Source organism: Haliotis rufescens, unplaced genomic scaffold (assembly GCF_023055435.1).
Source record: "Haliotis rufescens isolate VD_foot unplaced genomic scaffold, xgHalRufe1.0.p SCAF_1, whole genome shotgun sequence".
NCBI lineage: Eukaryota > Metazoa > Mollusca > Gastropoda > Lepetellida > Haliotidae > Haliotis > Haliotis rufescens.
The window spans coordinates 86,310,110-86,331,115 of NW_025963779.1; the positions used below are offsets into that span (position 1 = coordinate 86,310,110).

General features: G+C 42.9%; 2 protein-coding genes across 5 annotated transcripts in view; one reads left to right on the forward strand and one right to left on the reverse strand.

Annotated features, from left to right (window-relative positions):
• LOC124147096 (ras GTPase-activating-like protein IQGAP1) overlaps positions 1-10,581 on the forward strand; it is a 120,599-nt gene extending 110,018 nt beyond the window's left edge. For all 4 annotated transcript variants that reach the window (XM_048402825.1, XM_048402830.1, XM_048402832.1 and 1 more), the window contains 9 exons: positions 601-703; positions 1,352-1,490; positions 2,842-2,929; positions 3,015-3,127; positions 3,493-3,607; positions 5,109-5,275; positions 5,473-5,604; positions 6,148-6,256; positions 8,091-10,581. In XM_048402825.1, the coding sequence (XP_048258782.1) occupies positions 601-703; positions 1,352-1,490; positions 2,842-2,929; positions 3,015-3,127; positions 3,493-3,607; positions 5,109-5,275; positions 5,473-5,604; positions 6,148-6,256; positions 8,091-8,216 (1,092 nt within the window). In that variant the 3' untranslated portion in view covers positions 8,217-10,581. The remainder of the gene's footprint in view (positions 1-600; positions 704-1,351; positions 1,491-2,841; positions 2,930-3,014; positions 3,128-3,492; positions 3,608-5,108; positions 5,276-5,472; positions 5,605-6,147; positions 6,257-8,090) is intronic.
• Positions 10,582-14,101: 3,520 nt separating this feature from the next.
• LOC124147097 (uncharacterized WD repeat-containing protein alr3466-like) overlaps positions 14,102-21,006 on the reverse strand; it is a 31,040-nt gene continuing 24,135 nt past the window's right edge. The window contains exons 18-21 of the mRNA XM_048402835.1: positions 16,868-17,051; positions 16,003-16,118; positions 15,540-15,633; positions 14,102-14,827 (exon numbers count right to left, since the gene is read on the reverse strand). Coding sequence (XP_048258792.1) covers positions 14,567-14,827; positions 15,540-15,633; positions 16,003-16,118; positions 16,868-17,051 — 655 coding nt within the window. The 3' untranslated portion in view covers positions 14,102-14,566. The remainder of the gene's footprint in view (positions 14,828-15,539; positions 15,634-16,002; positions 16,119-16,867; positions 17,052-21,006) is intronic.

Here is a 21,006-nt window from a genome sequence, read left to right on the forward strand (position 1 = left end):
CTGACCCGTGGTCCCCAGCAATGTATGCCTGTCATAAGAGATGACCAAATTTGATCAGGTGGTCAGGCTCTGTGACTTGACTGTATGATTGCGCCCTGACCCCTGGTCCCCAGAAACCTATGCCTGTCATAAGAGATGACCTAATTTGATCAGGTGGTGAGGCCCGTTGACTTGGTTGATGGCATTTGATTGTACCCATCGTACCTGCGTGGATCATTGCTCACAGTGTCAATCACTGGATTGTCTGGACCAGACTTTTATTTACAGACCATCGTCATTTAGCTGGGATATCGCTGAGTGCGAGGTAACACGACATTGTCCCTGGTGTTCATGGCCTCAGTCACTGGTTTGTCTGGTCCAGACTTTTATTTACAAACCATCGTCATTTAGCTGGGATATCGCTGAGTGCGAGGTAACACGACATTGTCCCTGGTGTTCATGGCCTCAGTCACTGGTTTGTCTGGTTCAGATCTAGGTGCCACTGTACAAAACAACCCTAGCACTAAGACAGTCGTAAGTCTATGTTAAGGTATGGGAGTTACGATCATCTTAGCACTTAGCACCCTCATGTCGTCCACTGACGTTGTTGTGTTGTTACAGCTGCTGCTTCAGCATCAGGACGCCATCGCACCAGAGCATCAGGATGCGCTCCATGAACTCTTGGAGGATCTAGGGGAGGTGCCCACCATCGATGAGCTGCTAGGTGAGTAAGAGGGACTGTTCTAGGGGAGGTGCCCACCATTGATGAGCTGCTAGGTGAGTAAGAGGGACTGTTCTAGGGGAGGTGACCACCATCGATGAGCTGCTAGGTGAGTAAGAGGGACTGTTCTAGGGGAGGTGACCACCTTGATGAGCTGCTAGGTGAGTAAGAGGGACTGTTCTAGGGGAGGTGACCACCTTGATGAGCTGCTAGGTGAGTAAGAGGGACTGTTCTAGGGGAGGTGCCCACCATCGATGAGCTGCTAGGTGAGTAAGAGGGACTGTTCTAGGGGAGGTGACCACCTTGATGAGCTGCTAGGTGAGTAAGAGGGACTGTTCTAGGGGAGGTGCCCACCATCGATGAGCTGCTAGGTGAGTAAGAGGGACTGTGGTAGAGGATCTAGATTTGAATTAGCATAGTTTCGATTAACAGAGGAGTTTGCATTGGGAACTTAAGACATGAACATTTTGACAACAATCCAACCCACAATACTGCTGATGTATAGTGTTCGGCAGAGCAGTTTTCACAATTATCTCATGGGATGACCTCATGTTTTTACATGAAATGAAAATATGTAATGCAGGATAAGTATTAATATAAATATATTGGGTATTGATGAGATCATGTAGACATATGCTTTTCCTCCTTCAGGGACAGAGTTGACGGGAGATGAAACCACGAACGATGACCTACGCGCCCAGCTGTCCAAGACAGAGTTGTCCATGACGTTGTCCAGCAAGTTTGACGTTCAGCACGACGACCAGGCAGACATGAAGACTCTCATGATCAGGTTAGACACACGCTAGTTGGTTAGTGTCCAATCATTCATTCTGGTAATTGGGGAGCAAGTGTTGCTAAGTGGTTTGAAACCCAGATTTTCACCAGTTGTGTTCTTTTATCTGTCAACACCAAACACATGATGCATTTAGAGGTGATACACATAAGGAAGAGAATATGTGGATGTCAACTTCTTTATTATGAGGAACGCAACGTTTCGGAGTATGGGCTTACTCCTTCACCAGGTGGGATGCCCAATGAAGGAGTAAGCATATACTCCGAAATGAGCGAAAGAGCACATTACTCAGAAATGTTGTTCCTCATAATAAAGAAGTTGACATTCATATATTCTCTTCCTTACCAACCGACTCCATGGTCTAGTGGTAGAGCGTCCGCCCGGAGAGCGGAAGGTCCATGGTTCAATTCCCGGCCTCGTCATACCAAAAGACGTTGAAATATGGTACTTGTTGTTACCCTGTCTGGCGCTCGGCAATAAGGGGCTAAAACAAGGACTGGTCGGCTCGGAGTCAGTATACTGTGTCTGAGTGGGGTATTCATGTTAAACTGCAGCTTGGTATCTCAGTGAGCTAGCACTAAAAATCAGCATCATTCCGGACTAGTACAAGCAGCCACACAAACACAGGTGCCATTTCACCTCACCACCTCCTTACCATACACATGGTTTTCATAACAACCAGTGTCACATGGCAGGGTTTCACGCGATTACTTGTATTAAAGTGCTAGAAATTAAATAATAAGATGAGACAGGATTGAAAACATTCCAATTGGTGTTGTGTGCCTGAACAACAAACTTTTGAAAGCTTGACGCAATAAAGACAAGTCATTAAACAGTTACCCTTATCAAATGACTATGACTGGAATTTGCTTGGCCAATTACCTGAAACAATACCGCTGCTGCCTCTCCACTTTATTCAAATGTTTGTTTTATGCAGTCACTTGGATTTCCGATTTATTTATTACTATGAGACACATTCATAGCAGACAAATTAATCTTGGTCGTCTTGCATCCCACTGCTGAATTCCACTGTGCCTTCCCACATATGCATCTCATTAAACCTATTAGGACATGCCACAATTTTGAAAGTAAACAACGAAACAATCAATGTTGTCCAGTTTCTTTCAATATGTGTAAAGATTTAGGTTGCAAAGATAATTTTATTAATGTGAGCCAAATGGCAACAAAGCAATAAATACAGGTAGCAGAATTGTAATTTAGACAGCAAATGCAACTTGTTCACAACTTGGAGGGTTAAGGGCACACTTGAAATCACATTTGTTTTATAATAATACCTTGTGATCATATTATGCCGGTGATGAATAAGCCACATTCTGTTTACTTTCAGGACAAAGCGCATGATAGTTGATGTGATAGCGTGTCAGCCGGGAGACGATCTCATCCAGGTGCTCGACATCCCGTCCAGTGAAACACAGGTACTGATGGAAACTTCGTGTTGTTTGGATTGTGACATAGATATATGAATTCCCATAAGGCATTGCTGTTTTTTATCTTCTCCAGGAAGAAATCCACCAGGCGCTAGTGAAGAAGCGTGAAATGATTGATCGCAGGATGACGGAGAAGAAGGAGAAGGGGAAGCTGGTCCGTCACGCCTCCATCCTCGGAGACACCAGGTACACTGTTGTTCAAAACTCACTGGACATATGATTGGTTTCCAAATTAGTCAATGTGTGAAGCCCATTTCTGGTGTCCCCTGCCATGATATTGCAGGAATATTCCTAAAGCCGGCGTAAAACCATACTCACTCACTCACTCACTCAATCACTCTCTAACTGAAAATCAGTTGAAAAAAATATCACCCAAAAAGGAGGGGATTTTTTTTTATTAATTCATCTGAAACATAAATTGCTGGTTTTCTAGAGTTCAGTGTTCAACTTACGGCTTATATGAAGCAGTGTATAATATTAAGGTAGCATCTGTGCACTACAGTGCCTGGTCTAGTCGTCTGTAGTGTCTGATCTATGCCCTTGATCTGCAGGTTGCCGCTGGAGAACATGAAGGCCAAGATCAAGAAGAATTTACAGACTCTGGAAATAGCAGGGATGGTATCCAAGAAGAGCAAATACCAGGAACTGACCAACTCCATTGTGCAGGTATGTCACTCTCATAGTGAATCACAAAGTTTTAGGATTTGTCTGAGACACACCTGTCTAGTTTATTTGCACACTGAAAAACCTTTTGGGCCAGGCAAACAAGTGGTTGACAGTACTGAGGAAATCCACACAACCAGTTTATTGTGCCACACAATCAGTGCATGGTGCCTCACTATCAGTGCATGGGTCCACACAGTCAGTGCATGGTGCCACACAGTCAGTGCATGGTGCCACACAACCAGTGCATGGTGCCTCACTATCAGTGCAAGGTGCCACACAATCAGTGCATGGTGCCACACAATCAGTGCATGGTGCCACACAATCAGGACATGGTGACCCAAAATCAGGGCATGGTGCCACACAATCAGTGCATGGTGCCACACAATCAGTGCATGGCGCCACACAATCAGTGCATGGTGCCTCACTATCAGTGCATGGCGCCACACAGTCAGTGCATGGTGGCACACAATCAGTGCATGGCGCCACACAGTCAGTGCATGGTTGCACACAATCAGTGCATGGTGCCACACAATCAGTGCATGGTGGCACACAATCAGTGCATGGTGCCACACAGTCAGTGCATGGCGCCACACAATCAGTGCATGGTGGCACACAATCAGTGCATGGCGCCACACAATCAGTGCATGGCGCCACACAATCAGGGCATTGTGGCATACAATCAGTGCATGGCGCCACACAATCAGGGCATGGTGCCACACAATCAGTGCATGGTGCCACACAATCAGTGCATGGTGCCACACAATCAGTGCATGGCGCCACACAATCAGTGCATGGTGCCTCACTATCAGTGCATGGCGCCACACAGTCAGTGCATGGTGGCACACAATCAGTGCATGGCGCCACACAGTCAGTGCATGGTTGCACACAATCAGTGCATGGTGCCACACAATCAGTGCATGGTGGCACACAATCAGTGCATGGTGCCACACAGTCAGTGCATGGCGCCACACAATCAGTGCATGGTGGCACACAATCAGTGCATGGCGCCACACAATCAGTGCATGGCGCCACACAATCAGGGCATTGTGGCATACAATCAGTGCATGGCGCCACACAATCAGGGCATGGTGCCACACAATCAGTGCATGGTGCCACACAATCAGTGCATGATGCCACACAATCAGTGCATGGTGCCACACAATCAGTGCATGGTGCCACACAATCAGGACATAGCGCCACACAATCAGGACATGGTGGCATACAATCAGTGCATGGCGCCACACAATCAGGGCATGGTGGCATACCATCAGTGCATGGCGCCACACAATCAGTGCATGGCGCCACACAATCAGGGCATGGCGCCACACAATCAGTGCATGGCGCCACACAATCAGTGCATGGCGCCACACAATCAGGGCAGGGCGCCACACAATCAGTGCATGGTGCCACACATTCAGTCAGGTCTCACATTGTCACCACCTACTCATTATTGGGGGACTTTCACAACAAGTATCAATTGCCACACAATGCATGTTTTCAGGATATTCGTAACCAGAGGCGGTATCGCAACAACAGGAAGCAGGAGCTGATGCGTCTCAGGACAACATGCAAGAGTTTAGCAAACAAACGATCATTCTACGAGTCTCAGATTGACTACTACAACCAGTATGTGAAGACATGTCTTGCTAACTTACAACAGAAAGCCAAGTAAGTGATGGTCCGTGTCTTCTATCCTACATGTCATGTCACTGCATTGAAGAGAATAAACCAGGTTGCCCAAATGATGAAGGCCAGACTTGTATTTGAATGGTTTATGCCCAAATTTTGTTTTTTCTTAAAACAGGTGTGTGTTATATGTGGTGATCAATGACCTATGATGAAACATGACGACAAATGTGTTTCAGGAAGCATAAGAAGCCAGGGTTGTTCCGGAAGCAGGCCGACAACCAGAAGGTCCATGGGTCGGTGATGTACAGCGCGGCGAGGCTCTACGAGAAGGGCGTCATCCTGGAGATACAGGGACTCCCACAGAATCAGTGAGTATGCCAATCAGAAGTGTCTGGCTGATGGACAGCAGATACAGCCTCACAAGGATATAGAGGCTCTTGGCTGACAATTTGGTTTAAAATTATCTCTCTCCAGTAAAAGGCAAATAATGTAATATCAAATAACATCCGTCATTGAAATTCTAGCAGTTGATGGTAGGATTACTTCTGTTGAGGAAATGGCCAATTCTTTCTATCTTTTACGACACTTATTAAAAAAATTATTTTGGGAATGAAACAAAAAAAAATATTAATTTTAATTTGCCAATTGACTATGAACTAAACTTGTAAATAATTTATGCCTTAAATAAAGTGAGCCTTGTGTAGACTGTTCATACAGATGTCAATACGTGTTGATGTTTGAAGTCAGATTTGTCAAGTCCTGGAATTTATATTCAGACTTCGATGATGGGAAATGTGTTTTGGAAAAGCTCTGAAAGTGTTGACCTGTATTGATCTCTGTTGACCAGTGTTGTTGTGGTAAGAAGCATACAGGTTGTCTAGTTACACTCATGTGCTGATGTTTCTATGCAGATTCAAGAATGTGCTGTTTGAAATCGGCTCGACAGACAACCCAGGTGTGTTTGAGGTGAACGCCAAATTCATGGGCGTCCCAATGGATAAAGTGGAACTTGTCTTCCAGGTGAGAATTTGTAGACATCAGCAGAGGACTCTCATAGGGAGTAAAAATATAATGTACAGTAGACTTGATAATTAGTACAGGATCGGGTGGTCTCCCCGACTTGATTGATGCATATCATCGTATCTCAATTGGGTAGATTAATGCTCATGATGCTTATCACTGGATTGTCTGGTTTGGACTTGATTATTTACAGACCGCCTTAAACAACGAACAAACAAACAATTAACAATGATTGTGTTCAATCCCTTCCAAGCACCTGTTCACAGTCAATGATGGACCAGTCACATCCGTGGTTTAGAACGGGATTCTGTGTCACACATTCAGGGTTGATAGCTTGAGCTGTGACCTAGCACCAGGTGTGAGATGACAGTCACACATTCACGGTTGATAGCTTGAGCTGTGACCTAGCACCAGATGTGAGATGACAGTCACACATTCACGGTTGATAGCTTGAGCTGTGACCTAACACCAGGTGTGAGATGACAGTCACACATTCACGGTTGATAGCTTGAGCTGTGACCTAGCACCAGGTGTGAGATGACAGTCACACATTCACGGTTGATAGCTTGAGCTGTGACCTAGCACCAGGTGTGAGATGACACTGTCACACATTCAGGGTTGATAGCTTGAGCTGTGACCTAACACCAGGTGTGTGATGACAGTCACACATTCACTGTTGATAGCTTGAGCTGTGACCTAGCACCAGGTGTAAGATGACAGTCACACATTCACGGTTGATAGCATGAGCTGTGACCTAGCACCAGGTGTGAGATGACAGTCACACATTCACGGTTGATAGCTTGAGCTGTGACCTAGCACCAGGTGTGAGATGACAGTCACACATTCAGGGTTGATAGCTTGAGCTGTGACCTAGTACCAGGTGTGAGATGACAGTCACACATTCACGGTTGATAGCTTGAGCTGTGACCTAGCACCAGGTGTGAGATGACAGTCACACATTCACGGTTGATAGCTTGAGCTGTGACCTAACACCAGGTGTGAGATGACAGTCACACATTCACGGTTGATAGCTTGAGCTGTGACCTAGCACCAGGTGTGAGATGACAGTCACACATTCACGGTTGATAGCTTGAGCTGTGACCTAGCACCAGGTGTGAGATGACACTGTCACACATTTTGTGACTGCCCTATCCTCAGTCCAGGTTTCCTGGGTTAGAATTGGTGCACAGCAACCTATGCTGGTCGTAAGAGGTGACTTGATAGATCGGGTGGTCAGGCTCGATGATTTGGTTGATCATTGCTTATATCAATCACTGAATTGTCTGGTTCAGACTCGGTCATTTTACAGGCTGCTGTCATACAGTTAGACTATTGATGAGTTGGGTATCTGACATCAAACAAACCCGCACAGAGTGCTGGAGCCCTGTGATATGTATATTCCCAATCCTAGCAGGACGCGACCGCCTCCGTGGTCTCTTGGTAGAGCGTTCGCCCGGAGAGCGGAAGGTCCGGCGTTCGATCCCCGGTCGCGTCATACCAAAAGACGTTAAAAGATGGTACTTGTTGTTACCCTGTCTGGCGCTCGGCATTAAGGGGTTAAAGCAAGGACTGGTCGGCTCGGAGTCAGTATACTGTGTCTGAGTGGGGTATTCATGTTAAACTGCGGCATGGTATCTCAGTGGGCTAGCACGATAAATCGGCATCAGTCCGGTCTAGTACAAGCAGCCACACACACACACACACACGTGCATGCACGTCGCTATATAAGTGTAATAATCTTGGACGCGACGTTAAACCCAATTTCACCTCACCTCACCTAGCAGGACGCTGACCGATGTGAACAATGGAGTAATATGACTTGCTGTTCTTTCAGGACTTGCTGCAGCTGCAGTACGAGGGCGTTGCCGTCATGGTGATGTTCAGCAAGGCCAAGATCAACGTCAACCTCCTCATCTTCCTCATCAACAGGAAGTTCTACGGCAAACAGTTGGGAAAATAGTTGCACAAACATGCTACATGTAAAAACTCATTCAACATAAACAAACCTTATTTCATTGTGATCATCTCTTGGAGTTCCAACCTGGAGGAAACCATTCGACGCTACACACGATTATAGAAATGTTGATTTGTGATAGTGGAGTATTTGGAAGGTAAACAAGCCTGTTTCCTCAAGCAGAACTAAGTGTAAAAAAAAACAATGTCTTTCATACCAAGAAACAGGAGCTGTGTCACCAGTGTCGAGGAAAAATGATTGTGTCTTCATCAGGCAAATTTATAAGGAGTGGCTGGAGCAGTTTAAGAGGTGGCGTTACTGATGTTTCTGTATAATATTATGCCACGTATCGAGCCTCATATTGTATATCTTGTCCTATTTTCTCTTCTGACTTGCCAGATCCATTACACTGATGGTTTGTTATCATACATTTGTTAGATCTGTTGATATATTGCACAAAATGTAGATACCTATTATCTCCCAATTGTACTGCTATAACATATATGTATCCATATATATTCCTACACTTTTATGGCCTGCTAAATTATGAAATCGATATTGGTAGTTTCAAAACACTGCTTTTATTATTAACTTGTTTATATGACAAGTGTCCCCATTTTGTATATTATGTATCTAGTGCAATACTTCCTTTCAACTGTCAACAATCTGTTAAGAGTTATCTCCCCTGACTGCTAACATGACCAGAGGTCAGGTAGTGCTGCTTTCTGTTAGAGTTATCTCCCCTGTTCTCAGCAGTCAAAATGGCGTCATGCTGTACATAAGCAGGCCAACTCGTCAACCATGGTGGTCTGTGGGAGTGTCTGTCACTAATTCTCCATTCTCAACCTTCTGTCCTATCTCTATACACTGCTTTTGGCATCACATATTCACACTCAAACACTACACCACTTTCATACGAAGATCAATGAGGTTGGTCTAGAGTTGAAATTGCTATTTCCTGAGCTGAATATATATCGCCATCTTGTTAATGTGCATTATGGAACTGAAGTCTACACTGTTGATGTATATGGATACAACGTGTGATCCAAGAGCAGGACTATCTCTGGATCTGATTTTACGTCCTTTTGCGATGTTTTACATGTCTGTGTTGAATCTCCTATTCTAGTGCTTTAAGTATTTTAGAACAAATGGGACCAAGATTTTACACCATTTTTTCCAAATTGATATATTTTGGATGTATATTTTGATAACCAATTTAGATTGTATTGTGATTTGGAATGGGACCAAGCGAAAAATTTAATTATGACAATTTCCAATGCAGCTTTATAAGCTTGACTTGTTCCTTGAAGGGCATAATGTTACTGTTTGTTTTGTTAACTCTGTTTGAAGTCAAGCTCTTTGTTATTTTCTTGAATGAAGGATCTTTGCCTTGCAGTAGGTAATGCTATGTTTTGATGTGTGGTTCCCCTTTCTTGCCACTGTTATGGAGGATCTAGTGGGTGATTGGCATAATACAGAAACATTCTTACCGTTGAAAACTTTCAAAACAACTACAAATTGTTAACGGTATGTCACACTAATTCAATTATTTATGGAGCTTTAAAAAAATAAAAAATTGATTCTTAGTCATCCTGTAAGAAACATTTTGTCATGTCTTCTGTGTTTAGATCCCTCAAAAATGAATCCTTACTTGTGAGGAACATGCTTTTCATACTAAAACAGCCACTGGGCTGCAAACATTCATTCTCAAAATTCAATGTCTGAGAACCAATTGTTTTTGTTTTTTGAGTTTGAAGCAGTTGTACATACGACACATGGTGCTACTAGACTAGTGGGTCTGTTTTCCAGGAGTCCGTTGCTGGCTTGACCAGCGAAGTGTACTGAAAGTGCATAGAAAGCCTTGTCCCTACTGCAGCTGTTTGTGCACCCCGACACCACGACTGCCTTTGTGTGTATATAAGCCACACAGGATCTGTATCGGTCTCCACAGTCCTGGAATCTCAGCTGGTTGTATGGCGCTAGTTCATTGCTGGCTGGCTGGCTGGCAGCACCAGAGCAACCTAGATCTCTGTATTTCATGCATTTTCTGTGTAGTCACTACATTTATATTAAGCCTATATGTTATTTTAGGAAAGTGTAGGCTGTTTAAGCATTGGAAAGTTTATTGGCTCTTTTGTAATTTATCGGTTATGTAAACTTGATTTGTGCTTATATTTTATAGCTTACTTGTCATTGTGTATACAACGGACCAGAGTTCGGGACGCAAAGATGGAAGGACCAACACTTGAACTTATGTCTAATGTCTACTAATTTTAAGAACATTTGCTATTAGCAGATTTTAGAAATTTGTTTTATATTTCCTTGTCCAATGTTATTTCATTAAGCAATACAGTCAAATGGAATTTTCAAAGAGTGTTTGTTTTCATTATTGAGGATACTTCGTGAGAAATGACATGCCATCCCTTATGCCATTTCTTCTAGAATATAAATATACATGACATTTCATTTGACCTTTTTGATTCCAACATCTCAGTGCCATACCTGGTTACCTAGGAGGAAGGTGCACAAAGCATTATATACTAAGCAAAAAAAGTTCATGAATCATCATGGATCATGAATATTTTGGGGATATTGTGTTTGTAGAGAAGACATCTTTTCATACAAAATATTCATTATCCCTACCTTTTTTATATATCCCTAACTCATTATGAAACATAAATTGCTGGTCATTCTGAGGCATTTGATTGAATAACTAAGTAATTCTTTTTGCATAAAACCGGGGGGGGAAATAGGCCACAGCCACTTATGGACTACTGTTTTTTGGGGGTCATGTTTATTTGTGGTTCCATATAATTATGAAATGAATTTCACATTGTGGTGGTGAACTTGAGTATGAACGCTTTACACAATTTTAACTTGCATGGTTCAAACACCAGAGTTTGCAACCACAACAATGTGAAATTCATTTCTTTTAAATTCATGTTTTGAAGTTTACGGGATGCCAATTTTACTGTGTTGCACATTTTGGACGATTTACTTTACCGGTTACATTGGCATGCAGTGACCCACTAGCGGATATATTCTTCACACTTACGCAAAACAAAGACGTTCCAAGTCCATAAATTAAAAAAACCCAACCCAAAGAAGTTACCAAATATGTACAACATATCTTGGCGTATGACATCACAAACAGTGATCGACTTTTACAAAATGATGTATCCACTGACATCAGTATGTTTGTTTGTTTCTTGTTTAACACTACACTCAGCAATATTCCAGCTATATATCACGGCGGTCAGTATATAATCGAGCCTAGACCAGACCATCCAGTGATTGACATCATGAATGCGATCCACGCAGTTGGGATCGATGGCATGCATCAACCAAGTAAGCGAGCCTGACCACCCATTCCCGTTAGTCGCCCCTTACGACAAGCATACTCGCCTTTTACGAGAAGCAATGGTTGCTGAAGACCTGTGTGTGTGTGTGTTTGTGTGTATGTATGTATGTATGTATGTATGTATGTAAGATTGACAATGTACGTGGGGACTTTCATTGATTCAGGGAAGAAGTCAGAAAATTCTGACAATCTGCGTATTGTTATTTGTTTTTCATTGTAACCAAGAGAAATAGTCAGAAATGACAATAAAAAAACGTCACTGTGCATGATTTTGTGTCAGTCATGCCATCACACGGCGGAAACTTTGATAATTTCTGTTAAATTTACCAAATCATTGTAATGCATCTATTTTCTAATTCCCCAATCCTTGCAATGCTACTCCACTGCGGCATATTCTAAAAATTTAGAGTCATTATATTTCTCAAATTGGAGAAAATGCTAGTTATTGTTATATCTGATTTTCCTTCGTTTACAAACAAGTGCAGTTTTCTGAGCACAGCGTTTGTTTTCACATCTAGACAGTTTGTATTGGTGACAGCCCATTTATCATTTGATTCTAAGATGTATGAGGAATTAGGGATGTATGTATGGCAGCTGAGTTTGAAACGTGATGTAATAGGTGTCTCATAACAGGCATACGTGAATGTAATTTTGTAAACACTGTCCAATATGGCAGAAAGTTACTTTGGCATTTGTGTGTTTAATTTTCAAAACGTTCTAAATGTTTGTAGGGTTATCTACGACATTTCACAATGATCATTGGTGATTTGATAAAAAAACAACATTAACACAATCATTGATATGCTATTTTTGAAATTCAATTCTCCAAGTAAATATCCAATATTTTTATTTCAAAACATATCGTCAGATCATATGTTTTCGGACGGCCATGTTTATTGCAATTACTCGGGCTATATATAGAGAATCTCACCCGAGTGTCTTTTGATATCAAATATATCAACACGAGTTGATAAAAGTGGGAAAACTCCGAGGTTTGCCGAGGATTTTTTCCACTTTTATCAACAAGTGTTGATATATTTGATATCAAAAGACACAAGGGTGAGATTTTATTTATCATCCAACATCATTCTTCCAACTTATTCAGTTTGTAGAAAGTTATAAGCAGTGTCTTAAGTGTGAAAAGCACTACTAACAGCTTCAGTAGCAGAGCCATTAGTGATGTCATTTGATTGTGACGTCATGGTAACCAATGATGTCACAATGGTCTGCAAAGCATTGTGATGCAATTTCATTGCAGCGATATCTACAGTATAGATATCGCTTGATCTCACCCAAGCGATATCTCCTGTGGGAGCCAGTTTTGGATGATAAATGGGGATGTAGCATCACACAGACATTTTAAACAGTCGGATGATGGCTTGTCATTAAGAGAAAATTGTCTTTTATAAGTTATATGTTTTACAGTTGTTCATGTGAACAGAGAGATAACTACGAATGTTTCTTAGCGTCCCAAAACCCATAACACGGGGAAACACTAAATAAAGCTGTGAATGGTGCTTTAGTTAGGGGCGGTCGGGTAGCCTGGTGGTTAAAACGTTCACTCGTCACGCCGAAGGCCCAGGTTCGATTCCTGGGTACAATGTGTAAAGCCCATTACTGTTGTCCCTCGGAGTGATATTGCTGGAATATTGCTAAAAGTGGCGTAAAACCATACTCACTCACTCACTGATTTAGTAATGTTTCAAAAATGGTGAGATTAACAATGTTTCTAATTTTCAGAGGTCATTTTCAGTAATTTTCCTTTGTTTAAAATGAGATTGGATGATATCACAGAACAGGAAATTTTCCACGGAATTGAAAACCTTGAAGAGTATTTGTGTGCGTCATGTATTTTGAATTGTTTTCAACTTCAAAGTGAGGGTAGAAGAGGAGGGACATATTTGTCCCTGTGACATCCAGGGGGTAATGCGAATATGTAAATAAGTGTTTAATGAAACCTTGAGTGAAAAAGAAACGTTAATATATTGTCTGGCATTGCCGGTCCTCATGATCGTGGTAAGCAGGGGAGAGAATAGAAAATTGTTACAATCAGGGATTCCCTATGAAAAGGAGTTCCGGTCAAAACTTGTGTAAACGTCAAAAGGTGAAATTTATACTTTATAAACGTCACTTTTTTGAGTTTATTGAAAAATGAACGGCTCATGCAAATAAACCAATCAAATCATCAGAAATCCCTCAAACTAAACTCAAACTCAAAATAAGAATAAGAATTGTCACAAGGAACCTGTCAATTATGATCTAACTGATGTCATCGGCATTAAGATACAAGGACTCGGTGTCATTTGTGATCTGGTTGATACACACCTACAGCTTTGCAAGAAAATACATTTGGCAACAATATCTTGAATACAAAAGCCAATGCTGTTTTGTAATTTGAAAATAAGAACTATACTCCCTCTGATCAAAGTCTGATTTGCAAACTTGAACCCTCTTCTGGTCATGTTTCTTGCTCAGCAGTTAGCAGACATGGTCACATGGTGATAATACAGACTGATATGAACGAATGACACATGATGGGAAATACATTTATTTCGGGATGAATAAACTGCCACACCGATATCACAGATAATGCAGGGACTGGCATGATGCATTAACAGATAATATCAGTTGTCTACTTGGAGGATACACAAACCTTTTGGTTACTTTGGAGATCATGCACTAGGCAATATGTATATGGACATGAAAATAAATATACAAATATACAATATATCTAACATCTGCTGCCCTTAAGGTAGATATGTTTATACTCATGTCGGACTTTCTGAAGCCAATCATTACAATGACATGATTACTAACCTACACAACTAGCACATGATTTGGAAGCAAATTTGGCAACACTTCATTGGCAAGCACAATTTTCACAAACAAGTTCTATACACATATCTACAATGATATGGCAAAAACGAAGACCATGACAATTCCAGGAATTATGACAGATTGAATATTGACTAAAATTTTCAAGTTTTCCACAAACTTATTCCTCTTTCTGGCGTTCTTCTCCTGCCGCTGGACTTGTCTCCTTCATGTCCTCCGCCTCCTCTTCTTCCTCTTCCTCTGACATTCCCTCCAACTTCTCCCCCTTCCCATCGTCGTCGGCCTTCCCATCAGGAACTGTCTGCTTCCCATCTTCACTGTTCTTGCGCTTCTCTGACATCTTAGTTGTTTGTTTCCGTCGCCTTGGTAACTTCCAAGCATTCCACACTCGGATTGTCTTATCCCATGAACATGACACGTACTGCAGCGAAATAAATATACATTACAAACACGACTTTGTCATTTTCACACATTGTCAATAATAATGTCAACTATTTCATCAAGTAGACTGGAATCAGGGATGATGTACTTTGCCTTCAGGACCTGGAAAGATGAAATTCATCTTCCTGAGGCACGGAAATACACTGACATTAAAAGTCCAGTTTCCACCTTTGCCGAACTAGGCTGGTAATAGGGAGTTATATTTTGGCTGGACTAATGAGTCTATGCAGAGTCCAATCAAAATCATCCTGCTCGTAAACGTCCGTGCAGATTTCGGTCGATTGCAGGATTTGCAAAGCATGTATACTGCCAACTCAGCGTCAACAGATATTTTTATGAATCTCTTTATGTTTTTAATCAAGGTGCTCACGTGATTTGATGCACTTCCCAATGTACAACTCGTTTTATCACCATATAAATCTTGATTATCAATCAGATCGTCTTGACTGGGAGCTGGCATTTTGTTTGAAGCAAATGCAAATGATATGAGAGATGGAATCTGATTGGTCAATAGGAGCGACGTAGAAGCGACATAACTCCTAATACCGATAGTCACTGGTGGTGCTGTGATCGAGCCCAGAAATTCCTGCCTAGTTCAGCAAGGGTGGAAACTGGAGTTTTACAGTCAGTTAATTCCCTTACCATGAGAGGATGCATGAAATTATGGTTTGCAATGATTTTTGAGAACGCACCTGATTCCTCTCTGGGATGTGTATAATGCTGCGCACGGACTCAGTGTGGCCCAGGTTACTCTGAACGAGGCGGTAGAACTCGGCTTCATACACCCTGCAAACCACACACACAAGTCTGATCATAAAATGGTTGCCAACATGATCTCCAGTGACTTTCAGTTCATATCAGTTCATATGTTTCCTTTTCTGTTAATTCTTAACTAGGCTGTTCATTTGTCATGGAAGAATAGAGTTAGTTGAGCTTTGACATTATTTCATTGCATGTCAGCTTAGAGTGGGAGACAAGCCGGAAATGATGCAGGTTTTAGACGTTTACTGATTTTGTGAAACTCTAGAGTAAAAAACCCATCTTTGTTACACTACACAGCCAAATGTGGCACTTGCAAGTGAGGCCATTGTACCAGATATCATTCCTTGTGATTGATAATAAAAGGAATCTGTATTCATGGCATTTGTCACTGACCTGATGGTGTTCTGGATGCCTGCTACGATGGCGCCGTGAATCTTGTCCATACACAGACAGGCCACGCCGCCTTGCACCGACAGGATTGTCTCACACTCATTCATGCCACTCCCAGACTGAAACAGGCAGTAACACACACAGTGAGCAACACAGGGGAAAACTGGAATCAGTAATTCAAAACTGGAATGTCTTCAGAATTCAGTGTATGTCTTGCAGAAAGATGACAAAGGAGTAAGTGAGTTGGGTTAACACTGCTTTGTAAAGTATTCCAGCTAAACTGCGGGGCAAAAGGGAGTATACACCATGTTGGAAGGTGGCTAAATATGAAACAAGCAAAACATGGTTATGCGATGGTGATTGTAGCACTCCTAAAGCGACATGCATGCAAACGTGTGTGTGTGCGTGTGGTCGACATGCATGCAAACGTGCGTGTGTGTGTGCATGTGCGTGTGCATGTGTGCATGGCTGTTTGTACTAGTCCTGACTAATGCCAATTTTATAGTGCTAGCCCACTGAGATACTATGCTGCAGTTTAACATGAATACCCCACTCAAACACAGTATACTGACTCTGACCCGACCAGTCCTTGTTCTAGCACCTTAATGCCCTTAATGCCAAGCGCCAGGTAGGGTAACAACAAGTACCAACTTTTAATGTCTTTTGGCATGACCTGGCCGGGGATCGAACCCCGGACCTTCTGTTCTCCGGGCTGACGCTCTACCACTAGACCATGGAGGCGGTCTGCAATGGTTATAAGATAAGAGTATCATGGTTGTGTTTTGGTCCTTAAGTTTGCTGTGTTTCGGTGACTAAACAACTACAGTGACATATCCCCACTAGCGGCGGTATTCCAACAGTTCCTCACCCAGATTCTCACTGTACCATCCTCGGAGCCAGTCACCCACTTGCTGGTGATCGGGTTCCACTGAACACAGGTTATCTCCCCATCATGGCCTTGTAATGTGTTCACCAAGGTCATCTTTGAACCATCTGTTGAGAATTTGCGTATATAAACCATCTTGTCACTTGAGGCATAAGCAAATTCATTCCTGGAAGAGAAGAAGAAGAACATATGAGACTGTTGAGTGACACTCCAGCTGGTCATGGTCATAAACTGAAGCCATGTATATAGGCTTCGCATGTTTGTGCATGGTTCCGTGTTCTTGCAGCAATGCTTCCTGCTCATCATGTTCATGGCTCTTTCAGTGGTCCGTACCCAGAACGTGGCAAAATATTGCTAAAACCTTTCTAACATTGACTCTTTCATCATCGTTTCCCGCCTGTCCCCATGACAGAGCTTGCCTCTCTTTGATCAATCATCCAGACTAACACGACTGTGTTTGGTTATTGTCTGTGTAATTTCCAGCTGACTTCCATCTGTCCATTGCCATTTCCCATTTCCATTGCTATTACCTATCAGTGCTATTTACCCCCTGCCTCCCATTGTCCATTGCTATTACCTATCAGTGCTATTTACCCCCTGCCTCCCATTGTCCATTGCTATTACCTATCAGTGCTATTTACCCCCTGCCTCCCATTGTCCATTGCTATTACCTATCAGTGCTATTTACCCCCTGCCTCCCATTGTCCATTGCTATTACCTATCAGTGCTATTTACCCCCTGCCTCCCATTGTCCATTGCTATTACCTATCAGTGCTATTTACCCCCTGCCTCCCAATGTCCATTGCTATTACCTATCAGTGCTATTTACCCCCTGCCTCCCATTGTCCATTGCTATTACCTATCAGTGCTATTTACCCCCTGCCCTCCATTGTCCATTGCTATTACCTATCAGTGCTATTTACCCCCTGCATCCCGTTTGCCCATTGCTATTACCTATCAGTGCTATTTACCCCCTGCCTCCCAATGTCAATTGCTATTACCTATCAGTGCTATTTACCCCCTGCCTCCCATTGTCCATTGCTATTACCTATCAGTGCTATTTACCCCCTGCCCTCCATTGTCCATTGCTATTACCTATCAGTGCTATTTACCCCCTGCATCCCGTTTGCCCATTGCTATTACCTATCAGTGCTATTTACCCCCTGCCTCCCAATGTCCATTGCTATTACCTATCAGTGCTATTTACCCCCTGCCTCCCATTGTCCATTGCTATTACCTATCAGTGCTATTTACCCCCTGCCTCCCATTGTCCTTTGCTATTACCTATCAGTGCTATTTACCCCCTGCATCCCGTTTGCCCATTGTCCATCGCTATCACCTGGATAAAGTATATCACGAGATGCAGGTGATCATGTTTACTATAGATACACCTACTTGCTGGGGGAGTAGTCCATACAGAGGATGACACCGGGTGATCATGTTTACTATAGATACACCTACTTGCTGGGGTAGTAGTCCATACAGAGGATGACACCGGGTGATCATGTTTACTATAGATACACCTACTTGCTGGGGGAGTAGTCCATACAGAGGATGACACCGGGTGATCATGTTTACTATAGATACACCTACTTGCTGGGGGAGTAGTCCATACAGAGGATGACACCAGGTGATCATGTTTACTATAGATACACCTACTTGCTGGGGGAGTAGTCCATACAGATGATGACACCGGGTGATCATGTTTACTATAGATACACCTACTTGCTGGGGGAGTAGTCCATACAGAGGATGACACCAGGTGATCATGTTTACTATAGATACACCTACTTGCTGGGGGAGTAGTCCATACAGAGGATGACACCAGGTGATCATGTTTACTATAGATACACCTACTTGCTGGGGGAGTAGTCCATACAGAGGATGACACCGGGTGATCATGTTTACTCTAGATACACCTACTTGCTGGGGGAGTAGTCCATACAGAGGTTGACACCAGGTGATCATGTTTACTATAGATACACCTACTTGCTGGGGGAATAGTCCATACAGAGGATGTCACCAGGTGATCATGTTTACTATAGATACACCTACTTGCTGGGGGAGTAGTCCATACAGAGGATGACACCGGGTGATCATGTTTTCTATAGATACACCTACTTGCTGGGGGAGTAGTCCATACAGAGGATGACACCAGGTGGTCATGTTTACTATAGATACACCTACTTGCTGGGGGAGTAGTCCATACAGAGGATGACACCGGGTGATCATGTTTTCTATAGATACACCTACTTGCTGGGGGAGTAGTCCATACAGAGGATGTCACCAGGTGATCATGTTTACTATAGATACACCTACTTGCTGGGGGAGTAGTCCATACAGAGGATGACACCAGGTGATCATGTTTACTATAGATACACCTACTTGCTGGGGGAGTAGTCCATACAGAGGATGACACAAGGTAATCATGTTTACTATAGATACACCTACTTGCTGGGGGAGTAGTCCATACAGAGGATGACACCAGGTGATCATGTTTACTATAGATACACCTACTTGCTGGGGGAGTAGTCCATACAGAGGATGACACAAGGTAATCATGTTTACTATAGATACACCTACTTGCTGGGGTAGTAGTCCATACAGAGGATGACACCAGGTGATCATGTTTACTATAGATACACCTACTTGCTGGGGGAGTAGTCCATACAGAGGATGACACCAGGTGATCATGTTTACTATAGATACACCTACTTGCTGGGGTAGTAGTCCATATAGAGAATGACACCGGGTGATCATGTTTACTATAGATACACCTACTTGCTGGGGGAGTAGTCCATACAGAGGATGACACCAGGTGATCATGTTTACTATAGATACACCTACTTGCTGGGGGAGTAGTCCATACAGACGATGACACCAGGTGATCATGTTTACTATAGATACACCTACTTGCTGGGGGAGTAGTCCATACAGAGGATGACACCGGGTGATCATGTTTTCTATAGATACACCTACTTGCTGGGGTAGTAGTCCATACAGAGGATGACACCGGGTGATCATGTTTACTATAGATACACCTACTTGCTGGGGTAGTAGTCCATACAGAGGATGACACCGGGTGATCATGTTTACTATAGATACACCTACTTGCTTGGGGAGTAGTCCATACAGAGGATGACACCGGGTGATCATGTTTACTATAGATACACCTACTTGCTGGGGGAGTAGTCCATACAGAGGATGACACCAGGTGGTCATGTTTACTATAGATACACCTACTTGCTGGGGGGGTAGTCCATACAGAGGATGACACCAGGTGATCATGTTTACTATAGATACACCTACTTGCTGGGGGAGTAGTCCATACAGAGGATGACACAAGGTAATCATGTTTACTATAGATACACCTACTTGCTGGGGTAGTAGTCCATACAGAGGATGACACCGGGTGATCATGTTTACTATAGATACACCTACTTGCTGGGGGAGTAGTCCATACAGAGGATGACACAAGGTAATCATGTTTACTATAGATACACCTTCTTGCTTGGGGAGTAGTCCATACAGAGGATGACACCAGGTGATCATGTTTACTATAGATACACCTACTTGCTGGGGTAGTAGTCCATACAGAGGATGACACCGGGTGATCATGTTTACTATAGATACACCTACTTGCTGGGGGAGTAGTCCATACAGAGGATGACACCAGGTGATCATGTTTACTATAGATACACCTACTTGCTGGGGGAGTAGTCCATACAGAGGATGACACCAGGTGATCATGTTTACTATAGATACACCTACTTGCTGGGGTAGTAGTCCATACAGAGGATGACACCAGGTGATCATGTTTACTATAGATACACCTACTTGCTGGGGGAGTAGTCCATACAGAGGATGACACCAGGTGATCATGTTTACTATAGATACACCTACTTGCTGGGGTAGTAGTCCATATAGAGGATGACACCGGGTGATCATGTTTACTATAGATACACCTACTTGCTGGGGGAGTAGTCCATACAGAGGATGACACCGGGTGATCATGTTTACTATAGATACACCTACTTGCTGGGGGAGTAGTCCATACAGAGGATGACACCAGGTGATCATGTTTACTATAGATACACCTACTTGCTGGGGGAGTAGTCCAT